Source organism: Manacus candei, unplaced genomic scaffold (genome assembly GCF_025592945.1).
Source record: "Manacus candei isolate 608988 ecotype Guabito, Panama unplaced genomic scaffold, ASM2559294v1 h1tg000089l, whole genome shotgun sequence".
In the NCBI taxonomy this organism is placed as follows: domain Eukaryota; kingdom Metazoa; phylum Chordata; class Aves; order Passeriformes; family Pipridae; genus Manacus; species Manacus candei.
In genome coordinates, this window is record NW_026138137.1 from 1,596,484 (window position 1) to 1,623,831 (window position 27,348).

Consider the following 27,348-nt stretch of genomic DNA (forward strand, 5'->3'; position numbering starts at 1 on the left):
GATCTACAATATTAATATGATGTTGAGAAATGTTTTATAATTACCTAACGTTATTAAAAGTGTTTCTTGGCCATTAGTGACTGGGCATCCAGAGTGTCCTTTAGCAGTAAAATCTCTGGTTTTTTTCTTCCCTTCTTCAAGGAGTATTTGGAGCAAAATGATTGATTAGTGGCAGTTCCTGTTAAGTCCAGAATAAAATGTGCACAATGCTTGCTTTGCTACTAAAAGATTAAAAGAATATTTCTTATTCTTACTCTGATTCCCTTTGTGACCTCAAAGCAAAGTCTTATGGTTAATAATAGAGACTTTTTGTGCCTGAAATGGAAAAAGTTTAGAGGTATTTCTGTCTAGGATATGTGTGATGCAATTAAGCACACTTCATTAAGTGCTCTCCATTTTATGAATGCAGAAGATGAACATATTACTAAAAAATAATTTAATACTTCATTTCAAGCCCTGCAACAAAGATATATTTCAATATATTTCTTTTATGCAGCAATTTTTCAAATTTCATTCTCTCATAAGCCACAGCTATAGAAGGTCAAAATATGTTAATATAGGGGTCCAGCCAATGTACTTCACCTTACAAGTAGGGTTTTTCCTCAGAGTATAAGTGTAATTCTTTTCACTGATAATATGAATAATAAAAACATAGAAAATTGCATAATACATAATATGTAAGTAAACTTCTATAAAATAGGGCCAATTTTTGTTCTCCTTGAGCACCTACACTCTTCTCCTCTGTAAATTCTTACATTAATATTTCCATAGTCTCTTGTTACCCACAATTTTTTTTCAGAACTGTATTTACCATGTGTTTATATGTATTTTTTATATTTTTCATGGATAAGTATTTCTTCATTCTTTTCATTAGATGTGTATGTGAATTGTATATTTATTGGGATGGATGGAGAATGAATGCAACATTACTTATATGGATTTATTTTTCCTTACAAGTGCACAATGATAATTTTTTGTGAAACCCTGAGTACTTTATTCTACCTCTCTTCATCTGGCTAACCAGTACCTTCCTCTGTAAAGGTCTTGTAGGTTTTAGTGCTGTAAAAGACCATCAGGCTACACCTAGAAAGGTCCCTGCAGAGTCAAATCATTTCCCCTCATAAGTTATTCAAAGAGGTGATTACTTCTGTTGTTAAAAGATAAATACTTTGCCATATCTTTCTGATCAAAATCAACTCTTGGATCAGATATGTTCCAAATCTTTTCCCCACACGTGTTCCTGCAGAATATGATCAAGATAAATATTCCGAGTTTCTATATTGTCCCTCTGACTTGCGGTTGTGACAACAGGACTAAGCTTGTGTTGATGTTAAGCAAATAAAATGTGAAACTACCTGTAATCTTCTTTGGATGCTGAATTCCAGTGATGGTCTATGCTGTACTTGGGTGAATAACAATTTCAGTGCCTCCATTTTGCCACCTTCTTAATAAGAATACTATTTACAGGAGTGTTCTGAAGTTTAGTTAATGTTGTTGAAATTCTTTCAAACAGGCACAAGATACACACAAGAAACCACAAGAGGTATAAAAATGTATGCAAATGTAGCTAATGAAGCAAAAGGAAGAGGGCTAAATGGTGTCTTAATAGGTTCTCTTTAAAAACCTATTTTGATAAGGAATATTATACCATGTCTCTTGATTATGAATCTTACATTTTTTAATAATCTCTTTCAGCGTGCTGGGACCAGCTGTGACCTTCAGAGTGCACTCAAACCTCCAAAACATTTCAACTGCAGATGTTGCCAAAGAAGCAGGTAAGTCCTTGTCCTCCATTCCCAAACTGTGAGCACCCACACGTCTGTTTAGCAGTCAGTGGCACTGCAAACAGCACAGGCACATCCTATTCTCCCAGAAGACTGACATTTAAAGAGAGAGACAGTTCAGAGGTGAGTGGCACATGGAAAATTGAAGCTTAACACCTCTGAGTCAATTAAAACTGTTTGAGACTTCCTTGTTTGTCAAGAAAATGAATTAGAGACTTGTAGTCAAGTTCCAGAATGGCAAAAAACTCTTCAGTGTTGTCATGAGCTCATAAAAACAGATTAGTCATCTAATCTAGGATGTAATGCCTTCACTTTTCTGATGCTTTTTTTTTCAGGGAAAAAAATGTTATTACATCTTAACCTCAGTTTCTGGATTTAAAAAATGGTAAATATATGTCTTTGTTGGTGTGCTGTTAAACAATTTCAATGACAAGTTAATCTTGGGAATAAAGGTTGCATTTCTAGAAAGAAGATGCTTCCTGTTGGCTCCTTGTCAGTTTGACTGTTATGGAGTTTTGAGTGCAAGAAATAATTTCTGCAAAGTAACTGAATTGATAACTGATTTGTTTCCAAATTTCTCAGTTGGTAGGTTTTAAAAATCAGAAGTAAACAAGTTGCAATATTGCTTGAAAATAGAAACAGAAAAAGTTCATTTAAATAAATACCAGGAGCCACAAACTGTCCATTAACTTCTACTTTTGCTTCACCATGGATGAATTAAGTTATAGAAAGAACTGGGGTAGCTCCCATGCCAGAATATTCTTTTTCAGGAAGGGTCTTGTTAACTGGTAGTTAGAGAATAGCAAACGGGATAAAATTTTTCTTAAAAGGGTTTAATACGTTAAAAAGCCCTAGATGTGTACCATCAAAAATAGGAAATTAAAAGAAAGTAAGTATTGAATTATGTGACTCCTGACCGTGTAATATCTTCCTGGGAAAAATTAATATGCCTTTTCTTTAGCAATGCCCTCCCTGTCTTGTAAACCTGTTCAACCTCTCTGAAGGGATCAACAAATATGATGCTGTTGGTAGATGCTGCCTAGATTGCCAATGGCTTTTGACAAGGTCTTCTCATCAGTTTCTAAGGAAAATAATAGTTTCCTACAATGTGGAATATGAAAAACAAAATGGTGAATCAGTAACTGGTTAAGCAGCAGGAAACAGGTTAGAAATAAAATATTAGTTTTCTAAAAGGCTAGATATAGGGGAAAAAAGTGGAAGGGTCTCTGTTGGGACTGTGAACAGGATGATGAGAAATCCCGCTGATAATACTGAATTATTCACAGTTTTAAAGGTGAAACTTGATCTTAGAAATGTATAAAACCCTTACCAGACTGAGTAAATGGATTCAAAATGGCAGAAGAAATTAAATGTAAATTACTGTTAAAAAATTTTCATATGGAGAAAAAATAGCTTTACGTGCAAACTTATATGTGTAAACAGTAATATAGTTAGTGTAGTAATAGGTAATTTGATGGAAATGACAATTCAGTCTCCATTATCAGTTGAACAAGAAAAGTGTATTTAAGAATTATTTGGAAAGGAATAGAAAACACAACAATATTGTTTACTCTTGTATAAATCTGTCCTTTGCCTGTATTTAAATACAAGTAGTTCTGCTTCTCATACCTCAGAGATATTGGAAATTCTGGTTGAAATGGAAATATTCAGAGAAAGGCAGAAGGCATGACTGTAAGTATGGAATATCTTCCATATATCAAGTGGTGCAGTAAGGCAGGAATTGTTATTTTGGAAAAAAAAAAAGATGAGTAAGGTATAGGAAAGGTTTGTCAGTTCCAGAATGGCACAGTGAATGTATACAAGACTGTGCAACTGCTCTTGCAATGCATGAAAGGTAAAACTGGCAGAGAGCAGGTTCAAAATAAAGCAGAATGCAATTTATATCTTTGCCAGTTGTGAATAATGAAGCTTACACATGTTCAAAAATTTACAGGCAAGCAAGGTAATGGAATAGACATCCACTGAAATTTAGCAAGTCTGTGGAAACATTGTCAAGTCCAGGAGGTTCCTGATGTGCCTTGGCCTGTTCCTAACGAGCTATTCTGAAGTGTATAAATGTTGTGACTTATTTCAACAAAAGTCAAGAAGTAACATTCTTTTCTTACCACTGGGATCAAAGTAGTTGTTTTCAACTTTCTTAACTTAAATACTGGTGGCAAAGTTAGGAAAGCTCTGGGGACAAAAAATGCCACCCCAGAGAAAGGGCCACGAAGGTGACGAAGGATCCAGAATGTAAATCCTCTGAGGAGAGGCTGAGGGAGCTGAGATTGTTCAGGGAAGACTTTATCAGTCTCTACAACCACCTGAAAGGATTTTGTGGCAGTGTGAGTGTCAGCCTCTTCTTCCAGGCAACCAGTGACAGGACAAGGGGAAATGGACTCAAGTTATGCCAAGGGAGGTTCAGGTTGGATATCAGGAAAAATGTCACTGAAAGGCTGGTTAAGCATTGGAACAGGTTGCTTAGGGAAGTAGTGGAGTCATCAAACTTGGAAGTGTTCGAAAACTAACAGACACAGCATTTTGAGATATGGTTTAGTGGGCATGATGGTATTTGGTTAAAGGTTAGACTTAATGATCTTGGAGGTCTTTTGCAATGAATGTGGTTCTATGATTCTATGAATTTCTACAGATTCAAGAATTAAAATTAATATTTTATATTTTAATTTTATATACTCTATATATTCATATCCCAGGCATTTTCTAACTTCTGTTTGCTTAGCAAATTAGAATTTTCAGTTTCGATGGCTGCAGGAAGAGGTTTGTAGGAGTCTGACATGAGCTCCTCCTGGTATGCCAACATGGCCATAGTATTGTTACAACTCAACCTTGTGTTACATTTTACATAGAAAGTTTAAGCACACTTCTTACTTTCAGATCTCTAAATCAAAAAATATATTAACTTAAAAATCAACAGCAGTATATACAAGCAGTATATATAAGAAGTTTTTTCAGGCTCCAGTTGTAATTATAATTTTTTAAAGTCAACAGTGTCTTGAACAAAAGCATTCCAAATACTTAATTTACCAAGGGAAACGAAAACAGAATAAACCAATGAACAGTTCCAAGGTAGGCACAGGCAAATGCATTACTCTATGCAATTGAGTAACTTGACATCCATCCAGGAACTCTGAAAGCAGATCTTTTTTACAGAAAATAAGTAGACCAAACAGACAGAAGAATTTCACTGTCTGAAATTTTCATTTCACATCCTTAGAAACTAAAAGAATTTTGAAGTTGAGGTAATCAGATACCATAATAATTATAAGAATGTAAATTATCCATATTTGCAAAAAGGAATCTATTTGTGCAGATGTGATGTACGTGCAAGTCTCACTGATAGCCACAGGAACAGTGTCTGTGCAGCAGTTTGATCTTAGTGTTCATGCAACATATATCTTTGTAACCAAAAGGGATAAACTTCCTATTTTCCTTACACTATTTAGGTTTAAATGTAGGGAACTACACATCCTCCAGTGTGGAGTTTGACAATATGCAAGTTAGAGAAGACATGGGACTCCTTAACAACTATTCAAATAGACGAATTATTTAGAATGTTTACTAAATAACAGAGATATGGAAGGATGATAACAAAAAAAAGTTTCCTATGTTTTCTTGGAGTTTGAGGTTCATTTTTGTTAGTGTACACAAGGCCTTACTTGAGGCAAAATAAACTAAAATCCTTTAGCCATATCTTTGCTGATAAAACTTTTTTTCCCAGTAATCCACAGTTCCAATTCTGTGTAAATGTTTTGATTACTTTTTCTTTGCAGTTTCTAGGGCTACATAATTATATGGGGAAGCTGACAACAGAGTAATTTAAAATTGTGAATAGCTTGCTTTCTCACATTAACAATACCTTTATTTGCAGTTTGACAAGAGAGCAGGACAGCCAACATTTTGCCAGTTTCACACACTTTGACGTTCAAAAAATAGAACACATCTTGCATCAAGTAGCTGTCTTTTGGCCTAATTCTGTTTAATCAGTCAGGTTCAATGGTGCGGTGTAATTTCATCTCAGTGTTTTGAAGAAAGAAACTTTCTCAAGACACAGATGACCTGCTCTAGAAGTAATTACACTTGGCACATGAAATCATGTAGACAAACGAATGTTTCAGTTTAGGAGTCAGGAGAAATATAGCAGAGAACAATTACCAGTAAGATAACTCTATATAAAATTGTAATATATTTGGTATAGAAATAAGCAATGAAGTTGCTTTACAGGTACTCCAGAATCCCACCATTTATGCAAATATATGTATAGTAACAGTGATAATTAGAAAAGCAGAAATTTCTAAAGTTTCCAAGCAAAGAATTTTGGCATCAGGTGCCTATAATGATATATTGCCCACATGAAACAGAGATGTAGGAGAGAAGTTTTGGGTACAGACACTCAGCATTGCTGAATTTAAATAAAAGCATTTGCTTGTATGTAGCTGCAGCCTTTTGCTGTTAGAGTTATGCTTGCATTTTTATTTTTTATTTGTATTGTATTGAAATGCAACCTTTCTAAGTGTTATGAAAAATGGAAACTAGAAAGCAAAGGGCTGTAGGCATAGTGCAGGCATTGGTGATGGGGACAGATAGCACAGCAAAAGGTAATGCATAACCAGATATTAGGGAATTAACAGGTCTTGTGTGCAGGCTCTTGTGTCTAAGATATATTGTGATATACACCAGTATGGAAAGTAATAAATTTTGATTTAGGATTTTTTATATATACATATATATGTGTTTGTATACATATATATATATGAACATTAAGAAAAGTTTTCAATGTTTTATTGATTCCTCTAACTTTTAACCAAGCTATTGGTTTGATTTTGGTTTGAGGTTTGGTTTTTGTTTGTTAGGGCTTTTTTTTTTTAATTTTTCTGTTGCCTGCTGGTAAAATTCACATTTTCACACCATGCATGGTCTGATAGAGACTATTATCCTGACTTAGAGAGGAGGGTGTTGAATCATGGAATCTTCCTGTCTAAAAGTCATTTCTCTGCCTGCTGTTTAATTCTGAAAAAAAAAGTTACAAAATGTTACACAAATGCAAAAATACCATATTGTTGTTCAAATTTTACTGTATATCAAGCTAATTTGAGTAAAGATACCGCCTCAAAGTTATTGGAATAGATAAAAAAAAAACACATACAGAATTCCCCAGCAGGTCTAAATTGCTGCAAATGATTAAGTTTGTAAACTTACAGATTTTGAAATTTAACATCTACAAGTTTTGGTTACGTCCCAGCTGAGGTGAAATATCTGTGGCAGCAAATATGTAATAAAACTTTTTGACATTGAACCTGAATATTTTTGCTAAAATTGGCAGCTCCAAACAGACAACACGTCTTCCTTAGCTTTTAGCATTGAACGGTCCTTTTGGGATGAAAAGAGCACTTCAAAACCCTTAGAGATAACTTACCCTGTGGAGTGATTTAAGCTGATGGTGTCTTATTGGTTTGGAGTGATCCAAGATGTCATAGTCCTGATCTTAATTAAGATGACTAAATGGTCTATCTATTCATGACCCTGGATTCAGTTGGTATAGAAGGTATTTATGCCTTATTCTGCCTCTGATATGTTTCTTTTGTTTGGCAGGTCTGAGTTGTATTTGTATGAGTCAAACCTTACTCTTCTAAATATCTAGGATTAAGTACCTAAATAATTGGTTTAATTGCAAAGGCTCTTCGTTCCCATCACACTCTACAAACCTTTAATGACCTTGGATAGTTAGCTTGCTTGAATCCAGAATTTTCTGATGACCATGACATTTAACTTCAAAGCCATGTCAGACAGTGAAACAATCCACCTGCATTAAAAAGCTATCCCAGGTTCTTCTTAAACTTGAAAATACTGGTGAGAAACCTGCCTCACACAGTCACTGCAGAAATCTCTTAATTGTCCCATTTCTTGAGCATATTAGGCAAAATTGCAGTTTTGACACACATCCAACCTGGCCCCTGTTAAAAAGGGCTGAGGCTCTGGCGTGAACATATTTTGATTTCCTACTAAATTTTGTGCTAAAAATAGGCATTATAAATATATTTCAAAGGACTCAACCATGAAGGTACAAATGATCAGTTAAAGCCATAAATCATTTTGTGGCTGTTTGCAGCAATTATTTTATAAGCCTTCAGTATAATTCAAATATACTTTTCGACTTTTAATGAATAAGATTTAAGTTCAAAATATTGCAAATTATTTACATGACTTTTATATTGATTCTAGTCATGTAATGCAGTCCTCATTGGTCAGAGGGAGTTAACTTTCCAGTATGCTGCATAATAGAAGTATAATAAAAAGCACATTTATAGAATACCTCTGTAAATCTTGAACACCTCTTAATTTCATAGTCTGAAATTTGATAAAACAAGGCACAGAGAGAAGATCATTTACTCAATGTCAGAGAGTCAACAGTTGAGGATCTGGTTCACTGCTGAAATTCACTGTTAATTTCTAGGAATGCTGCAGAGCCACCCTCTGCTCTCAGCCAACAGGTATTGAGCATAACAGCACTGTTGACAAAAACATGATAGCTCAGTATTATTATCCATTATGAGCAAGAAAAGTTTTCTAGGAAGGCTCTCAGGAGAACAAGAGAGAGCGAATTGTCTTCAGATTTATCTTCACATAATATAATTTTGGATCTCCCTATAATAAAGCTACATGTGATATCTGTATGTAAAGAATGTATAAACGTGGAGAAAGGAGACTGGGAGAAGGGACCACAGTACAATGAGGAATGAATCATCAACTGCAAGAGTAAGACTATACAAAGTTTTATTTAGTTATACATGTATTGAGTTAAAAGAATGGATATTTTCATGTCTGAAAAAGTCACGGTTTCACAGAGGAATTTGAACAAAACCTGGGAAATATCATTTAATGCAGTAAGTTCAGAATGCTCTGATTTTCCCTCTCTGATTTCAACTTGTAATTAAACACTGTCTGGCTTTTGATCCTTTTTGGACCAGTGTTGGTTAATTGTTAAAAGTTCTTTGCATTATATATTTCACTCAAATAAATGTAACCTAGGAATTTGTTATTCTTTGTACTGCTTCTCTTGATGACATAATGAAATTTGACACTGCTTTTTTGTCTTGGTTTGGTAATAGCAACACCCACCTTCTCTTTTATGGTGACCATCAGTGCAGGAGATATGAATTCTGTATCAGGAAACTTCAATTTCTGGATAAAAAGTCTTCCTCTTCTCTAAAAAGGTCTTTCTAAATCATTATAATGAACCTTTGTTGTCTTGTCGACTTTTGGCACAGTTTTGCAAGTCTTGTGAGAAGTCTCAGCAAGATGAACTCTGTTGCTTCAGTCACCAACAAGTCCATGCTGGCAAATTGTCTTGTTCTCCTTTTTCTGCCCCACAACTGCAAGCAATGCTGGTTGTTTTGAAAGTTTTCATTGACCAGTCATTGTCAGATCATAATTCATCTGTGATGAAGTGAAGAGGACAAGAGTAAAGTCTTCGGCTGAATTCCTTCCCTCTACCTCGATTTTTGTAGACCATGCAATTAGCTGTTTGCTCTCTGAGATGTTAACGAAGAATGTGTCTATGAATAATCTGAAGTTCATCTTTGAAGAGAACTGACAGCTTCTGTGTCAGAAACTTTGAGCAATGTAGTCAGGAGGCTGTGGGGCTCATCTGATTTCACTTGCCATCGCCCTGGTTTAAGTAGGATTACAATTCCTCCATCTATAATATGAAATGTAAAGATTTGACAGCTCTTTTTCTGTTACTACCTCTCTTAAGTCTTTTGGTGCCAATCCTGGTTTCTTCTGCTCAAGCCTCCTTAGTTCACATTGTCCTTTTTCACCCCTTGACCCCTCTGTAGCGGATCAATCTCCTTTCACCTATTGCGTCATCAAATCCATCTGAATTATTTTCCTCCAATCCTTCTATTGCTGAATGATGGATGTCATTATATATTTGAAGATTATTCAGAACCTGAACTGCCTCTGCAGTACCAAATGTCTGATGCAATGACTAATGAGTTTTCAAGACGGTATTTCTTTCCCACCTTGTTCTTCTGTTGAAAAATAGAACAAGTGATGGTTGCTACCTTTCAGTAAATGTGCCTGCATCTAAAGAATATTAAGAATCTTTGGTTATGACTCTTCTCCAATGACTTCCTTCTAATTATCATATTCATTGCTGTGGTTAGTAAGGATGGATTTTTTTAACATACACCCTCTCCTCTAAGACTAACTGTGAGGTATATAATTTTAGAAAGAAATATTGTTTCTTTAAAACAATTTTTGGTTTTAACAAAAAACTTTAGAACTTTCTTCTTTTCAGTTTATAAAGTGATGTGATCTATTCCAGCATAAACCTCTAAATCCATCTGCTTAACTATTGGGAATTGTAAAGCTCGTTAATCATTTTATAGAATTGGGGAGAAAAACAAGAGCTAAGTAGCATAATGTAGTTAATGTTCTTTAATTTAAAGCAGTGATGATTTATGTCATTGTGTTCTGATGCTTCTTCTTAACACCCATTCATAAAAAACCATCAGATTGGTATTAAACTAAAATAAAGAGAAACACACCATTGGTGTAGTATAGACATTAGAATATTTTGAAATACAATAATTGATGCCTGAACCAGACAGTTATGCCAAAGGTTCAATGGAAATACCAGAATTGAAGCCTAGATTGAAACTTGGTTTTTTCTGAAATCCGTAAGCAGGCCTATGGAGACTGGTAAAAATAAATCCTCTATTAAAGTAATTTAAATCATGGTTTTAGAGCTTAATAGATATTTTAAAGTTGATTTTTTTGAAGAGCCCTCTAGTAATATAACTAAATACATTTTAATAGTGAGAGTAGAATTCATCTAAACCAATTGCAGCTTCTAAATGTTAGGTATTATTCAAAATTAGTTGTCTAGGTTGCCTCTACTTCAAAGAAAAAAGACAGATTGTATGAATTGGCACTTATCATAAATGGCTAAAGGTTTGGGAGAGAAATCATCATTAATATCCACAGAATCATATAAACATTGCTGATGTCTATATCAGTCTATAGGACTGCCACACATAGGTACTGTGTGTAAATCCAGGGAGATGGGTTGAAGTCAGGACTGCAGAATTTAGTACAGTGGAAAGCTTTCAGGATCTTCCTGTAGCTGCTGCTTGGTAACATGTTCAAAAATGTTTTTAGGGTTGGACTCAATGATCCTTAAGGGGCCCTTCCAACTCAGCATATTCTGTGATTCTGTGATTCTGCTGATAGATCTTTTAAAATCTTCTGGTGCAAATCCTGATTTCTTCTACTTAAGTGTCCTTCATCCACATTTTCCTTTGCTAACATATTCAAAGACCTTTCAAATTCAAAATTAATTTAATATTGAGTAAAAATGCAAAGATTTCAATTTTGCTAATTACCATGTGTAATGCTATTAAACAAAAAAAATTCCTGCTGTGAGATTGTTCTCATCTACAGCTGGTAATGCAGGATGAAGCTGCCATGTAGTTGAAGTGCAAAGGGGTTTTCTTTCAAATCAAAGAAATCTCCCAATACATTTTTGACTGTGAAAGTAAAAAAAATTTACTATGTATGTCCTTACGTAGATGTTTCAAACTGACCTGTACATTTTATGTGCAAGATGGTTTTCAGCTGGTGTAAATCAACAAATATCTCCACTGAAGTCCATGGCACTGAGAACGCGTGACTGAAACAAGTCACTGTTATTTTTTGTATAGCAGCAGTACTGTGTGGTCCCACTGTGGGCATGGTATCAAGAAGTCCCTATTCTAAAATATTTGAGAACTAATCTTCTTTCTAATTTAAAGCAAAGCAAGTGGAAATCCCCAAACTCAAGACAACTGCCTGATGTCGTATTTCACTGTATTATTTAGCAAAATTGCTTCTATTTAGCATTTTTATGATAAGCAACATATTTTCAAGGAAAATTGAAATATATATATGCAATATGGCATATACAGCAATGCTACTTACAACTCCAGACATCTTTAAATGTTATAGTCCTTTAATAAATTTTTATATATTTTTGTGCAGTACTCTTAAGAGACTATCTCTGTTTACAGCAGATCCTAAGCATATTAAAACAAATTATTTAGGAATGTTGCAGTTAGAAGAAATCTAGTAAGGCAAGTGTATAAAAGGCAGCTTTTATGTAAATAATAGGTTGGCTGGTCTAATACTTTTTCATGATTATGCAACTGTCTGGATAAGCATAAACAAAGAAATTAAAAAAACCCTAATTGAGGTCAGATAGTACTGTAACCTAATCTTTACGTAGAAAAGCACAATCAGTACATTTTTTCCACCTATTAGACAGATTGATTATAACTTTTCAAAATGTGGAACAACAAGATTAACCTAATGATTTTAAACTGTGCGTGCCTATAAACACTAGGCACCATGTGAAACAGGGGTAATGTAGAACGGATAATGTTTTATTTTAGTTGGTGCAAACAGGAAAATGTTCTTTATCTGATGTAACTAAATATCTTATTTTTAGTATACGAAATGGGATGATTAGCAGTCGTGTGATTTTAGCTGATAGCTTTCATATCAGCCAAATAATAAAAATTGTGAGCGAGAGCGATGTTACTTCAGGGCTCCATGAAAAACAGTTGTTATTTAAAGCAAAAGAAAAAAACCACAAAATCAATACACTCAGAGTCATCTTAGAATCAGGCTGTCATCCCTTTTAGCTGGAGAAAAGAAATAACATGAAAAGGCCTTTCTCCAGAAGTGTGGTGTTTTGGTAACAGCATGTAGGGACAGCTGACCTGAATGTGGCAGCAATTTGTTCTTGTGGTAGAACACGATTTACAGGTTGACATCTTGGGAGAGAAGCACAAATGTGACCTGGGATGAAAGGCCAGCTGGAGGTTTTCTGGCTCAAAAAGGCTTAGTTAGGAGGTCCAGGGGATTCATGTATCATCCGTCTTGAGAATAGCCCCTTGTTTGACCTTCTACTGCTGATAGCTCATGGAGGAATGTATCTGAGAGGGAAAGTAATGAGCTCTTTACAGTGGGACAAGGAATTATTTGAGAGCTTTGGGAGAGTTTTTGAAGATAAGAGAAGTTTGTTGGCAGTGCTCACAAGGGCACACTTGTCAGCACTATTCAGACCTGTATGTTAACATTGCCTTCATTTTGAGCAGTCTTTCTCCTAAGGATTGAAGGCCACTTCAGCAGCTGCTGCTGCTACCCGATACCCTGCAATCGTTAGGGAATGTTGTGACTACATGGCAAGGGATTCGAGTTCCATGAATTGTTTGTTTTCTGGACTATCTATGGTCAAAGAAGGGGTTTTTTTCCCCTGAGTTTTCCTGAACTGCACTTATCTATTGTAACATGTAATATAAGATAGAGTCAGACCTACAGGTGTTTCATCTAGTTCTTATTTGGAGATGATGTTTTCCTTTGTCTGACAAAAATTGTTTGCAGGATTTAGAGATTAATGACCATTGTAATAATCTGAACATACTTAATCTTTCTAGCATTATCTAGTCTTCAGGAAAACATGTTAAATCCCTTTGTTATGTTTAAAAATTATTTTCTATAAATGTGAACCTTCAGATTAAGAGAAAATGTGTGGCTGAAGTTAAAAGACATCCTAGATTTAATCTAGCCATAGAATTTCAAGTAGTGCCTGTAAATTCTCTGTGCCTCTGTTTTCCTAATTTTAAATCTGAAATATGAACAGGAAAAGGCTTTTTATGAAAAAACAATTAAACTATAACATAACTATTTTTTAGTTAATTCAAAGGATAGACAGTATGGTCGTCTATAGGATGATTATGATCATTTTGTTTCTGTGCTGCTTTTGCTGCTTTTTAATAGTTCTTTTCTTGGTTTCATCAGTGCAACAAAATCAGGATGACAGCAATCATAAAATCATTTTAGTTGAAAGATCCATCTAGCAGGTTATTTAGCCTGTCCACCAGAATTGTGATGGGATTGGCTGGCAGGAGATCATATATAGCTAATATTTGATAGTCTGTTAAAAAAAAAAAAAACAAAAACAGACAGATGAAAAAAAAAATATATATGCCAAAATCCAGAGGGAGCATCTTGGCAAAGTTTTATAGACATTTTAGATCAGTAACAAGAAAAGGTAGGTAGCTACACCCCATTACTCCTTCCTAAACAGCCAGGTAATTACTTTTGGCATTTTGACAAGTGTTTGCTGGAGTGAAGGTCAAAGCTGTCAGCAGAGAAGATCTATGCTAATCTGCTCAGCTGGAGAAGACTCAGGTAGCTAATGTTTTGTAATTAGAAGTTGTGGAAACCAGTTTTCACTGTAGTTTTCTTCTGAGCACAAGTGAACTAATAATACAGAGTAATTTCATTTATCATAGTTTACAAAATTAGCTAAATGGGGGCTTAGGAGTAAACATCCAATGTGAAATTGGAGAAATATGGAAAAACTGACATTGTGGTACAAATTAAACATATATTTATATCCATATATATGTATATGTGTTATATATATACATACGTATATATTATACGTGTGTATTATGTAAGTGTGTATTTGGCTGTACATATACATAGAGATAGATAATGCTAATACTTTTCATTTAAATTGAAAGATAGTAATCATAAAAAGAAAATAAATGAAAAAATACAAAATATACTAATTATATTTGATAAGGCTTCAAAATTTTGCTAGAAATTTCACAGAAAAACCTCAATGCATGCAAAATACTCCCATTTTTCTTGTGGGAGTTGTTAGTATCACTTCATCCAGCACTACTCTACAAATGGATTTTTATAATGGATTTTAAACTGCTAAAGTACTTCAACAAGAAAATAAGAAGCAAAAACCCCCAAACAAATAAGTGTATTAAAACAATTATGAAAACAATGAAAGTCTTCATAAAATGTGTCATTTCTTTTACAATGTTGACTGCCTTTTCATGGTGTTGTATTCATATTTTTATCAGGCTACACTAAAAATTATTCTTCTCCCTTATTGTGCTGTTGGTTTTGTACATGTATATATTTATACAGAAGACGGAAAGAGATAAACAGGGAATTTTTCAAAGGAGCTCAAGGTGTTCAACCGTGTTCCTAAGCCCCAGATAGCACCTCAAGTCTGCAGTGATTTCACACATAATTAAGTGTTCATTCCCTCTGACTTTTTTTCTTGAACTGAAATACCTAATGTGGTGACCATGAAATTCTTACTGTGCATGGAGAAAGAATGCAGACCTTCAAAAAGTAGTGATTTGAGACTGACTGGTGTGTACTGTGGTGGCCCAATCCCAGACCTAAACCTAATAAGATAAAGTTTCAGTGTTTCAGTAGTTGCAGTTGGAGCTGGACTAGAACCTCGCAGTGGTAGAGGTTAAAAAGGATGATTTTTTTTTGCTGAATCAGTTTAACCTTGATCAGCTCTGCCAGACAAACTGTTGGAACTGTCACCAACAAAGAGCCATGGGGCTGCAGTACTGAGAAAAATATTCCTCTGATTCTTTTTGACTTTACATATAGACAAACAGTAAAAAACCAACCAAAAAACCAACCAACCAACCAAACAAACAAAAAAACAAACCAAAACAAAAAACAAAACAAAACAAAACAAAACAAAACACCTCAAACCACCAAAAAAAACCACCCCCGAAAAGTCTAAAAAGCAGTAGGTCTATCTGAAACATAGACTTTAATTGAGAAAAAGAGGTTTTTCTTCTAGATTTCGTGATTGAGCTTTTATAGATGTTTAAGACTTTTTCAATTGTTATATCATTGCAGGAAACCCAGAACACAACTGATTTTGGAAAAATACCAGAAAGTGCTTGTTTTTTTTCCTTCACATCCATCTTCCTCTCAATGGATTTTTTGTATTATATTGGTTTTTCTGACATTTCTTTTCTTGGCATTTTTCCTCTTCAAGTGAATCACCATGTATTCATTCTCTTCATTCATTTAACAACTTGAGGGTATATTCTCCACCCATGTGCAGCAATATAGCTGTGAAACTCACATTAACATTAATGGGAAATGTGCAGCTAAAATCAGCCACACTGGGTATAGTTACTACCCTTGGCTGTAAAATGGATTTGCACGTTCAAACAGGAATTATTTCCACTTAAGAACTGGGAAGTCAGACAGGTTTTTACATTATTTTATATTAAATTAAGAGTATTTTAACATTAATTTTTTCATGTGTTTCAAATTGAGAAATCCACCTGCCGTAGAACCTGTTATTTCATGTAGCAACATAATGTTTTCAAAGTTAGGTGACATTTAAGCATTCTCTTGGCAGCTCCCAGTATTCTGCTTTCTATAAGCTTTAGAAAAATATGCTAATGATTATTATTTGTTGGTAAGTTATTAACTTTTTAACTTAACAGTGAAGAATCAGATGCCCCTCTCAGGTTTTCTGATTTAAACATGGATGAATACAAATGTTTGCCATGATTTTCTCTGTCCTCTTGTGATACTGTTTTTTTGTTCTGGTCCCTTTTCCTCTCATATTCTGTCCATGGCTCTATTTCCTACTGGCAGCAGAAGTTTCATAGAATAATTAAATATCTGAAGTCAGCAGAGTGGACAAAATAAGCTGAAAGCTCCAAGATGTGGGAAGCCTAGAATATCAGGTACAGGTAGCTGTTTCCAGAAGTGACAGTATGGACAAGGAGCCTGATTCTCTCCTCTGGTTATTAAAGTGGTGATGAGGCAGAGTGTGCATATTTATCACTTTTTTTTCTTACGTATTGCATCTGTTTCTCTGATACTCTTTGCCAGTGTGAATAAGTGCATGCCTCTCTCACATAATATTTGTTTCTTGCTGTGTTGCTTGTAGGTAAAGAGAATCAGAGAGTTTAAAAACTCTAATTTGGTGTCTTCTGTTAAACTGTTAAACTGATATTCATGATACACTGATATCTGTTACACAGCAAGCAATCATAAATGTTGGCATATATTTATGTGTAGAGGCGTATGTACCAAAATGAATTATAACTTGCCCTTAAGAGTTTTAAACAAACTCGGTGGAATATTGCCATACAGTTAAATAAATCTTGGCTTTAGACAGAAGGCAATAAATGTCTAAGACTCCTCATTCCAAAAGATGCTACATCTCAGTTTTCTTCACTGAGAAAAAAGTGTAAATGGAAGCTCTCAAGACAGAGTGGTTAATAATGCAGCAGGCAGTCCACAGCATGTTTCTACTATCACATGTGTACTTTCAAGTTCTGGTGCCCCCTGGGAATAAGTTCAATTTGGCTTTTAGTGTGTAATGCCATCTAGTAATGGCTGTTGGCTTTTCACAGAATGTGCTGGTACTGAAGGTGAGCATCCTTCATGTTTCTGGTTCCTCTTCTGTATAAACACATGCAATTCACACATGTCCATTAAACCACTGTTAGTGGTTGTTATCAGAAGAGGTAAAACTGAGTTTGGGATAGATCCCTGCAGGAATGTGAAAGCTATTGCTGGCCAAGTCCTACCCTCATGCAGGAAATTAAGTGGGAGAGATTGTCTGTGTTGATACTTACATAAGCTAAAGTTAGATACTACATTTATACCTTTTGTATTTAAAGATACTCTGCATTCTTTTGACACTTTTATCACATTAAAGAGGTAATTCCCAGAAATCAATGTATTTAAAAAGAAAAAAGGTGAAACCTGTTGTATTTGATTTCCATACTCTTCCTTTTGAGAGCTGCTGGAGATACAATATATGGCTAAAGGAGCAAAATGAGGCCATTCATGTAGAAACCAACACTTTGTACAGATTTTAAATGTCCTGGGGTTTTCTCTGTATAGTCCTTTAATTCATTTTTTCTGAAACTTCAGTCATAAGAAAATACAGGGAATTCTGTTATATTTCTATTCTTCACTGTTTTGTTCAGAAACTGTTGCACCTGATAGAAATGCACCTTCAATGCATGTTCTATTCATGGACATCTTAAAGAGTTCTTGGAGACATTCCTAAATGCACAGACAGGTTCTGCCCTTGGGCCAAGGGAGATGGAAGTCACACATATCTGGCAGTGTGACAGAGACCCTAAGCTGCCAAAGTGACTTTTTCAGAATCACTTTTTAGAGGCTGGTATTTATCATGATAAATCAAAATGTCCATTAATTATGGTGAAATAGTTATTTTTAATTCTGAAGGATGTCCAAATTCATAACATATTTTCATACAGAACCTCTAAGAGTAAAATGGTAGCACACAGAGGTAAATCATGTGTGCTCAAAATACCTTCCATGTTTTATTTTCAAGGATGTTTAAACTTTAAAAAAGCTATATATCTGTGGAACTGACAATTCTCTTTTCTCTAGAAGATTTCTGGAAAGATCGTAAGAATAAAAATTCCTTCAATATTTTAGATTTCTGATTAATCCCGAGTGAGGATTACCAAATTTAGACATGACATTTATTTTGATTGTTAGCTAACTTAATCTGACAGGATTTTTTTTACGTAGAAATGAAAAAGTTCCTCTATGCTTTATATGCCATAAACCAGTCAAACTTTTTATAAGCATACTTGGCCAGTTTGTCTTTTATCCTAACCCTGGCATATTTCTTTTGGAATCATTACAAGTAAAAACATGACATTCTGATTCTTTTTTTATTAATGTTATTACTTTAGTTTATGAATGTTCTTTGCTGCTTTCCAAAATCTGCTCCATTTTTAATTTTTTAGGGCATAATTTCACACATTTTAATAGAATATATTTCTTTTTATCTGTAATTGAATCCATAACTTGTTATTCTCGGAAGGTTATTATGAATTGTGGCTTGACTGTTACAAAAAATAATGACTTAAAGAGGCTCCTAATATCAATTTAGTGTAAGGATTTAATTTAGTATTCATTAATTTTGTATTCATTGTAATAGCAGTAATCATTATGAAGCCATTGGGTAGGTATGAGAATGTCAGGCACACTATATTTCCATAGGAATTCAGTTCATTAGTCATCTTTAGCAAAACATAAAATACTATTCATGCATTATTGCTGCCACTTCTTTCTCTTTATAATTCTATGCCTGTTATTTTACATAAATATCTTCATATGTATAAGATGCATTGGAATTGAAAAGTTTCATTACGTGCATAAACTCCCTTGTCTGTCCTTACAGCAACCTAAATTTTGCTGGTTTGAATTAAGATAGCTTCACTCAACTTATGACAGTGTATACAGGCTAATTTCACATTTTGCTTTAAAGAAAACACTTTCAAATATTGTCAGTTTACATTGGCAGAATGTGTTGATTTTTTTCATTCATCCAGTTCTGCTTTTTAAAAAAAAGCTTTCAGTTTAGCAAGCAGAATTGTAACTTTTATTTCAAACTAATTTTTAGGTTCATTGGAATATATGTAATTTCCTATTTTAAAATGGGAATTAATATTTTATCTTCATTACTATTATAGATTTTAAACTGTTCCAAATAGAATTGCAAATTTTTTTTCCCATAAATATCTCATATACATCATTCTTAACTGTCCCATAGTTCTTAGACTGCATCCTTTGACTGGTAAATGATTCTGTGCATGTTAAAAATGAGTTGACTGAATGCCTTAGAAAAAAACAAGTTGTGTTTAGCATTGTGCCAACTAATTACAGTGGCTGCCTTGCAGCTCAGTGTCGAATTGGAGTTGTCCTTCTGAGCACGGACCCAATCAGTCATGGTCAGTATTGTGTCAGCTAACTCAATTCTTTGTAATCAAATTTAAATGTAAGAGTGGATTTCATCTCCTCTAACTCAGATGTCTGTCTTTTTAGGTGCTTTAAGTATAAGCTGGTCAACCTTGGCTCCCGTTACAATCAGTGGAATGTAATAAGTGCTTCCAGAGGGTAATACATTTCATCCCAGGAGAAGTGTCTGTCTCATCTGTATCTCCTATATCTCATCTATCTCATACATGTCTATCACACTTATGATTGGTGTCTAAGACAGGTCAAGTATATACCATCCCTGTGAGGATCCTGTTATTCTCCATTAACTGCAACAGGAGTCCTGCTGAAATTTCAGACTAAACAAGATCTCCCAATGGAAGCAAATCCCTTAAATCCCTTTCAAGCACCTTCAGAGCACATTTCAGAATTAATATGGGCATAGAAATCTGTTCTGAGGGAAGGGCAGCATTTTTGGAGCAAGGTATTTCTACCTTCCCTTGTGAAAAAACTATGGGTTGTGCCTCACTAAAAGCAGCATGGTCTAGCAGCAGCTTGGGCATTGCTTGAGCCATCCTTTGGCTGCCAGAAGCTCAGAAAAGTGGTAGTTTCTCATGGCCATCAGTCACCTCTGCCCACCCCATACTGATAGCTTAGGTGCTTGGGTCACCTCAAAGGGCATGTGCTGCTGTGTTTAGTCAACAGAATGCATAAGTGGGGGAAAGGGACAAAGCATGATATTCTGTTGTCTGTGGCTTTTTAAAGTTATTTTGTAATGGTTTATTTTGCCTCAGTGCACATCTAAGCTTCTGCTAAGAGCAAACTTTAAAAAAATTGAGGGGTACACTTAATAACCATCTTCCTTCCAAATTCTAAGAAAAACCTAAACAGAATCTGAGCTATCCTTACAGAAATAATGTTTGTAGTTTCAGTGCTTCTGTAACAGCCATCATCTTTGACTCCCCTCCAAATAGGCTGCCATTTTTTGGCATGTGGCAGTATGTGATAGAAATAAACTCACCACTTTGCACATCAGTGCATGGGAACAACAGGTCTTCTTGAAAGATGTTTTCTGGTAGATTCCAATTGATATTTCAATAAATTTGTTTCTAGCTTGGTTCTAATATAAACTGGCACTTATTTATACCTTTCTCCCCCAACCTGTTTGCCTTCCACCTCTGCAAAAGTGCTTTCCATTATTGTGCCCTGAAGCATCTCTGAGTGTTATTCTAGAAGAAACTGGTGTTATAAAATTATCCAATATAGATAAATAATTCTGTTTCCTACACAAACTCCACATGTATAAGCAAATCTCTGTCTAAATTTCTGACAAGAACAGCAAAGCACAACAGTGAACCATGACATCCAAAATGCATACATTCTAAAATTCTCAACTTGCTCCTGATTGTTGGCAAAGGTTCTTGTGATTTTCAAATATAATAACCCTTATTTTTTCCTTTCCTGAAAATATTTGTTGCAATAAAGGCAAAGAGGTCCTTTCAGGGATTAACTGGACTGTAACTTGAGTCTCTGTTCATAATCACACTGTAGCCTTCCCATCATATTTATTTGTCCTTTTAGGAGAAACTTTGGTTTGTCTCATCCCTTTTCTGGATATTGAATAAAATTTGGGCACAAGGCACGGTGCCAAGGAAAACTGTTCTTACTTCACTACAAACCTGCTGGCAGAGTATGTTTAGGTCAGCCTCTGTTAGGGAGACCTTCTGGAGCCACAGTTTGCACTTGGTTAAAAAACATCAAAACACAATAACATTAAATTTAGAGTGGGGGGGAAAGTGATGTTCTACTCGGAAGACAACAAGTATTTCTCACACGTGATTCTATCAACTCTTAAACTTAAAACATCAGCCTCATCAAACATGCAATGTCTTTGCATTTGTGCTGCTTCCTCAATAAATATCTACTATTAGATATTTAGATATTATTAAACAATTTTTTCAGTATTTTAAGAATAATTTTAATTTTACTTGTGTTATGAATTAAAATTTTAAGTAATCCCGTCTTGGACATATCTTAGTTATCAGCTTTAAATGTCATTGCCTTTAAAAAATAAGGGAAAGGCCATATGCTACTAGATCACAGATGTGATTTTTGCCGTTTTTACTTAACGTGATTTTCAGTTTTTCAGTATTTTCTTGTGATTTTTCTCAGCTTTAATAGAAACAATATTAGATGCATTGTTGGTTGAAATGTGACTGAATGATTTCCCTATTATAGGCAAATGAAGTCTGAAAGTCCCCAGCTGAAAAATTTATACATTCTCTGAAAAGTACACAATATGACTTTTATGGCACTGATAGTTAAAAGAAACAAATTATACAGCTTTATTGACAAGGGAAAGATATTTTTCTCTAAGATTTTTTTTAATTTTCTTTTTTACATACAGTAAGCTAAATCTTGATTGTGGATAAACTAAATGACATATTTTTTAGCCACATGATATGCAATTGCATGCTGCAGTTGAAAAACAACCTCTAGACAATTGTATATGTATGCCTCTTTCACAGTATATGTAGGTATTCTTTTAGTCTGTGTAAATTTAAGTATATTTACTGATATATTCCACCATTTTTACAATACCTTATACTAACTTTCCCTCAAACACCTTGCATAGGACAAGCGCCTTTATTTTCTCAGAATTTTCCCCATAATCACATCTGGTGCAGTTTAAAATGTATGGGAATGGTCTCTGAAGCACTGCTTAAACCAACACTAGATGAAGGAAGTCGTTAAATATAACGAGTTTTTTTTTGTTCTAAATAACTACTTGTACTCAAAGCAACTGCCAACCAAAACACTGATGATTTAAGAATATTCTCCTATTTTTAGGCTTGTCTTTTCATTCCATGGGCTCAATCCTGAAGTATTTTATGGGATATTTCATGCACTGCTTGTCTTAGAAAGATCCATGCTGAGATGTGGATGTAAATACATGCATAAATAAACATGTAAATATTTAAAATAAATATATGAATATATATTTAACACATAATTATATTCTGTAAGTAAATATTAATAAATATGTAAGTATACATATCAATGCCTGCATCTGACCTACACATATAAGCATTTATTGCAGTGGTGGTGGGACTCGTTTGCCTGAGGGAGACACCTAGGGCTGCTGGAGGAGCTCTGGCTGCCTGAAACACTTGCCTGGGACTTCACTTATGGTGGGTCCACATGTTTCTGGAGGCCAGGTGGGATAACAAAGCACTTACAAGGGCACTTCAGTACCTAAGTCTTGTTCCAGTTCCTCATCAATCTGCAGTTGGTAGAGCCGAGAGAGCTGTTCAGCTGGGCAAGAGTAGGTGGCTTCGGCCTTTATTAGCTACATTGGGAGCTTATGTGACCAGCTGATATGCAGGCAGGCATTTAGGCTTAGGTGTTGTAATTTGAGAGCTGAATTCCACCCATAGCTTCTGCTGAATTTGATGCCCTGGCGCTTTAATGCTTCTCATTTATAAGCGCCAAAAAAAGGTGGCAGTGGTGGAAATGTTTATTAAGTATAGATCTCCTTGACTTGGCTGCAGAAACTGTGTGAGACACATTTCAGATTGGAAGTTAGTCTTATACAGAGTTAGAGAATGAAAATAATTATCTTTATTAAAATAAGGGCTTGTCTATATCTTTCTATTAATAATTAAAAAATCAGTAATTGCTTGATATTAAATGGTGATAAGTTTTCATAAAGGAATAGCCTTAAATTTTAGGAAGTGAAAAGAAGTAAGAAGTTTCCTACAAGTGATTTTTTTTTTCCTGTGGTTTGCCACTAACAATTTTTTGTATACTTATTAAGCATCTGTACCTGGTTTCCAGTAAAGATTAAATAAATGGATAGGCAGTTGATTTGAATTCACTAAAATAACAGTTTTCTGCTTGCTGTGGTATTTGTAAATTTTACATCACTTATAACTGATAGTTTTTTAATGTAACTCCTTTGAAAGCAGTTAAAGCTATAACAATAAATTGCTCTTTGCAATTACTTTAATACTTTCACAATTCAGATTGCTATTAATATAGACTGAAGATTTTGATGTAGATTGAAACTTGTTAGAAACGTTTCTTCACATTTGGGACAAAAATTAAACAGAATTTAATTCTGTCAATATTAAATCTGGCAAAGATACATTCTAAATTGCTGATTTTAGATACTGGAAAATGCAGAAATCTGTTCTAAGAGTTTTATATATTAGATGAAGTAACAGAAACAGCATATGGAATCAACAACAACTAAAGACACATATCAGTTACTTTAGACTATAGGAGACCTGTGCTTTTTGTAATTTCAATAGCATGATGTCATTTCATTGTCCCCATATTTTTATTATTTCAGTATTTCAACATCCTAAATTTGTTTTGAAATGCCCCTCAATCACATTTCTTATTTCAGACTCTTAGGTGATTTATGTAGTCCATCTTTCTGTATTACAATACACATAAGAAGAAGGCACTACAATGGTAATAAGCTCATGCAATTGGATAGATTACCTCACCCTTAGGAGACACACATTGCTCTGCAGAAAATATCTCCATGCTATGTGTTGTTTCTCCCTTTGCTGTTCTGTTTTTTGTGAAATCAGAAGGAGATTATATGGATCAAATTAACCACATTTTATTTACATGTGAGACATCATTAAAGTCATGACTAAGGTGTCCTTTTTTTTCTGCTGTGCTCAGTGGCAGCCTAATCTAATTTCCATTGAAGTAACTGAAAACACTAGACTTCACCTTGAATTGTTTGTTGAACATAGCTAGTCATATACATATACTTTTGTTCTACAACTACTTGATACTTTTTTTGGTGTGTTTATTCCGTCTGGCCTGCACTACAAACCACAATGCAAATCTATATAATCAATCTTCCTGGTTCATTCCTATAAATGAAATCTCAGTCTCCTCTCAGAAATGCACTTGGGCAGGACGAAGATATGAATTCACAGTTTTCCTCTGCCTCAGTGAGTTTGAGGTCATGTCTTTAATCACAATGCTAGTAAAGTACTGGGCAGAGATTCTCAGCCTTTCCTCCAGAAACTGTTAGGTTTTGCATGGAATAATGGAACATTCCCTGACTTAGAGCACACTCTCACCTCATATGTGAGCACTACTCAGCAGTTTGATGACTCATCTCCAAGTCCTTCCTTTGTTTTATATTTAATGTGAATTCGTCAACTACTATTTGAAAAAAGAATTAAAGCTAAATTCTTCTCTTTGCTAGTTAAGAAGAGCAGTTACAACATTTACTAGTGAACCCAGTCCTTTTTAATTGACCACAATAATTTTTCCACTTTGGAGGGATTAATTTGATCTATCTGACAACAGTGTAATTTTTTCTACTGTTTCATAATGTTTACTAGCATGAATGAGTCTTTAGAGGTCTTGGTTCCATGCTTCAGAGAGGGTGCACTTACTTGTTTGTTTTTCAGTTGCAAGGAAGGTCAAAAAGCAATGAATAAATGTCAAGAAAGATCACTTATGAGAAGTGGATGCTCTGCATAATAAACATTAGCACATGTTTAACAAAAAATTTCCTCCACTAGAAGTCATTCCCATATTAATTTAATCCTGCTGTCTAAGATAATACAATCTCTTTGAAACAGTCTTGATTCTTAGTGCATAGGGACCTTTTCTGGATCAGAGGCCAAATTTCCATTACCTGATGAGCTAATCTGACGTGACAGCCTCATATGCAGATGGGGAATCTCTTGTCAATAGTTTTCTTCAGAGACAAAGAGAAACAAATGTCTATATTCATTCTCTCACTTCATGCATGAGTAACATTACCTTTCTGTCTCCCTTTCACTCTATTCAGGTAGTCATTGAGAATTTAAATATAAGCTTTTGTGTTTCTGAGTTAGTTTATGCATGCAAAGCTGTTTACAGAAGACTGGCATCCTTGTCTGTTTGTTTAAGTACAGTATGTATTTTGACATGTAAATTTACGTGAGGCATATTTAATCAGTCACAATGATATGCTAATTGGATTCCTGTATGAACTGCATAAAAACAGCATTTGGAAAAAAAAAAATTATGAGGGGAACTTATTACCAGCTGAGACACTTCCTAATCAGTATTATGCATCATCAAAATGCACAAGGATAAAAGTGATAGATTTCCAGGACTTTTGTAACAAGTAAAGAAAAAATCAACTGAAGAAAAAACCTGTCTTTTTCTGAGCAGCCTGAAAGTTAGAAAACAGCAACTGAAATCCATAAATTAGAATGCCAAAAATCTCTCAAATGCCTCTGCAGGTTTTGGATGTTGTTCACTGACATAATTTGTGTTCTGATAAGGTTATAGGTTGATCTTGTCTCCAAAAGAGCAGTGACATTTAGACTTCAGCTCTGTCTGCCCTAAGGATTTGCTCAAGCATTTTGAATATAGTTTTTTTAAATATATATTTTTATAAGCAACTCTGACTTTTCAGGTGCCAGTGGTTCACTTTCAAGAAAAACAAGCCATGCCAGTGTAAACCAGCTACTATATATTCACATGTATAAAGCCACAATACTCTTCCATTTCTCTTGTTTATTTACCACTGATGTCTGAATTTCCCTGGTAATTAAAGTTTTAAAGCTGATAGTGTTTATCAATTTTTTAAAAAATGTACTCTGGGATAAAAGGTTTAGTACACTTAGGTTCCTTGGCTGGTTCACTACTTATTTCAGGCCTTTACTGAAAACAATCTTAGTCTCTAATATTTTACTTAAAAGTGACTACACGAGAAATAGATAATTACAAACATAAGTAAGGCCATAAGATCTACAAATTAAGGGTTTCACCGTGGAGGGAAAAGGAAGCCTTTCCCCTGAATTTAGTCAGGAAGAGAGTGGAGAAGCAGCAAAAATTATGCAAAACATATAAATGGTGAGCTGGAAGCCACCTATTGCTGGTCACTGGGGGGAAATGGACAAGTAGCTTATCTCAGTTTTCTTGCCTTAACAGAGTTTGGCTACCTGGATAGAGATGAAAATTAGGAAACAGAGCTCTTCCTGAAAATAAATGGGCAGAAGGAAAAAAACATAATGATTCTTCCCCAAGTGGATTATTCAAGAATCCACACATATCATACCTCAGTGAGACTGGAAACCACAGTTTTCCCAGCCTTGAAATTGCCTCTGAAGAGGCCCAGACTACTAGGCATTTACAGGGGAAAAAAGGGGAAGGGGAAACATCTTCCCTGTCCTTGCTGTAGAAACCTGTCCCACAAGTCAGGGAGCTGAGCAACACTGGCTCCAGAAGTGACCAGCCTGATGCAGCCAGACACTGGCCTGGTGGTTGGGGTTCTCAAGGTAGAATAGGAAAGAATTCAGAAATTTCATTATCATATGTACTATTTTTGCCACCTTTCAGTGATGATGGAGAGTTACGATATATAGATATATAATATTCCTTTCCTGGAGAAAGGAATATTTTCTCTTTACTGTTGGGTATCCCAACTACCAAACATTTGAATGTACTTGTGGTTCCTCCCATATCCTGTATTACATTCATATTGCAGGTAATTTATTTATGTCTGTGTTGAATCAGACTTTAAAATATATACAGTTCAGTTGAATGCATATGCAGCCTTTTTATTAATGACCCAGTTATAATTAAAGGAAGAGCTTTTCCGTCTATAAGACTAGGATGGAAGGAGAAGGAAAGTTGGTACATCTGTGCTTTTGTCATCCAAGGAACTCCACTGCTTTCTGTTAATAACACTAATATATTGTGCTAATCATATAGAATATTAATTTTCTAGTTGTTGCCTGAATTTACATTTTACCAATACGTGTGTTAGGAAAGTAAAAGTCTATTTGAAATATAAAATAGTGAAGTAACCAGTTTAATTGGTTAAGATGAAGTATTTTAAAAGTTACCTAGTCGAGCTGATGTGGATTTCCCTGTAGACACTATTATTTTGTTTACAGTA

At 34.7% G+C, this 27,348-nt stretch overlaps 1 protein-coding gene across 1 annotated transcript in view; it reads left to right on the forward strand.

Annotated features, from left to right (window-relative positions):
- Positions 1-27,348, forward strand: part of PTPRN2 (protein tyrosine phosphatase receptor type N2) — a 643,008-nt gene that overhangs the window by 283,649 nt on the left and 332,011 nt on the right. The window contains exon 11 of the mRNA XM_051812861.1: positions 1,696-1,775. Coding sequence (XP_051668821.1) covers positions 1,696-1,775 — 80 coding nt within the window. The remainder of the gene's footprint in view (positions 1-1,695; positions 1,776-27,348) is intronic.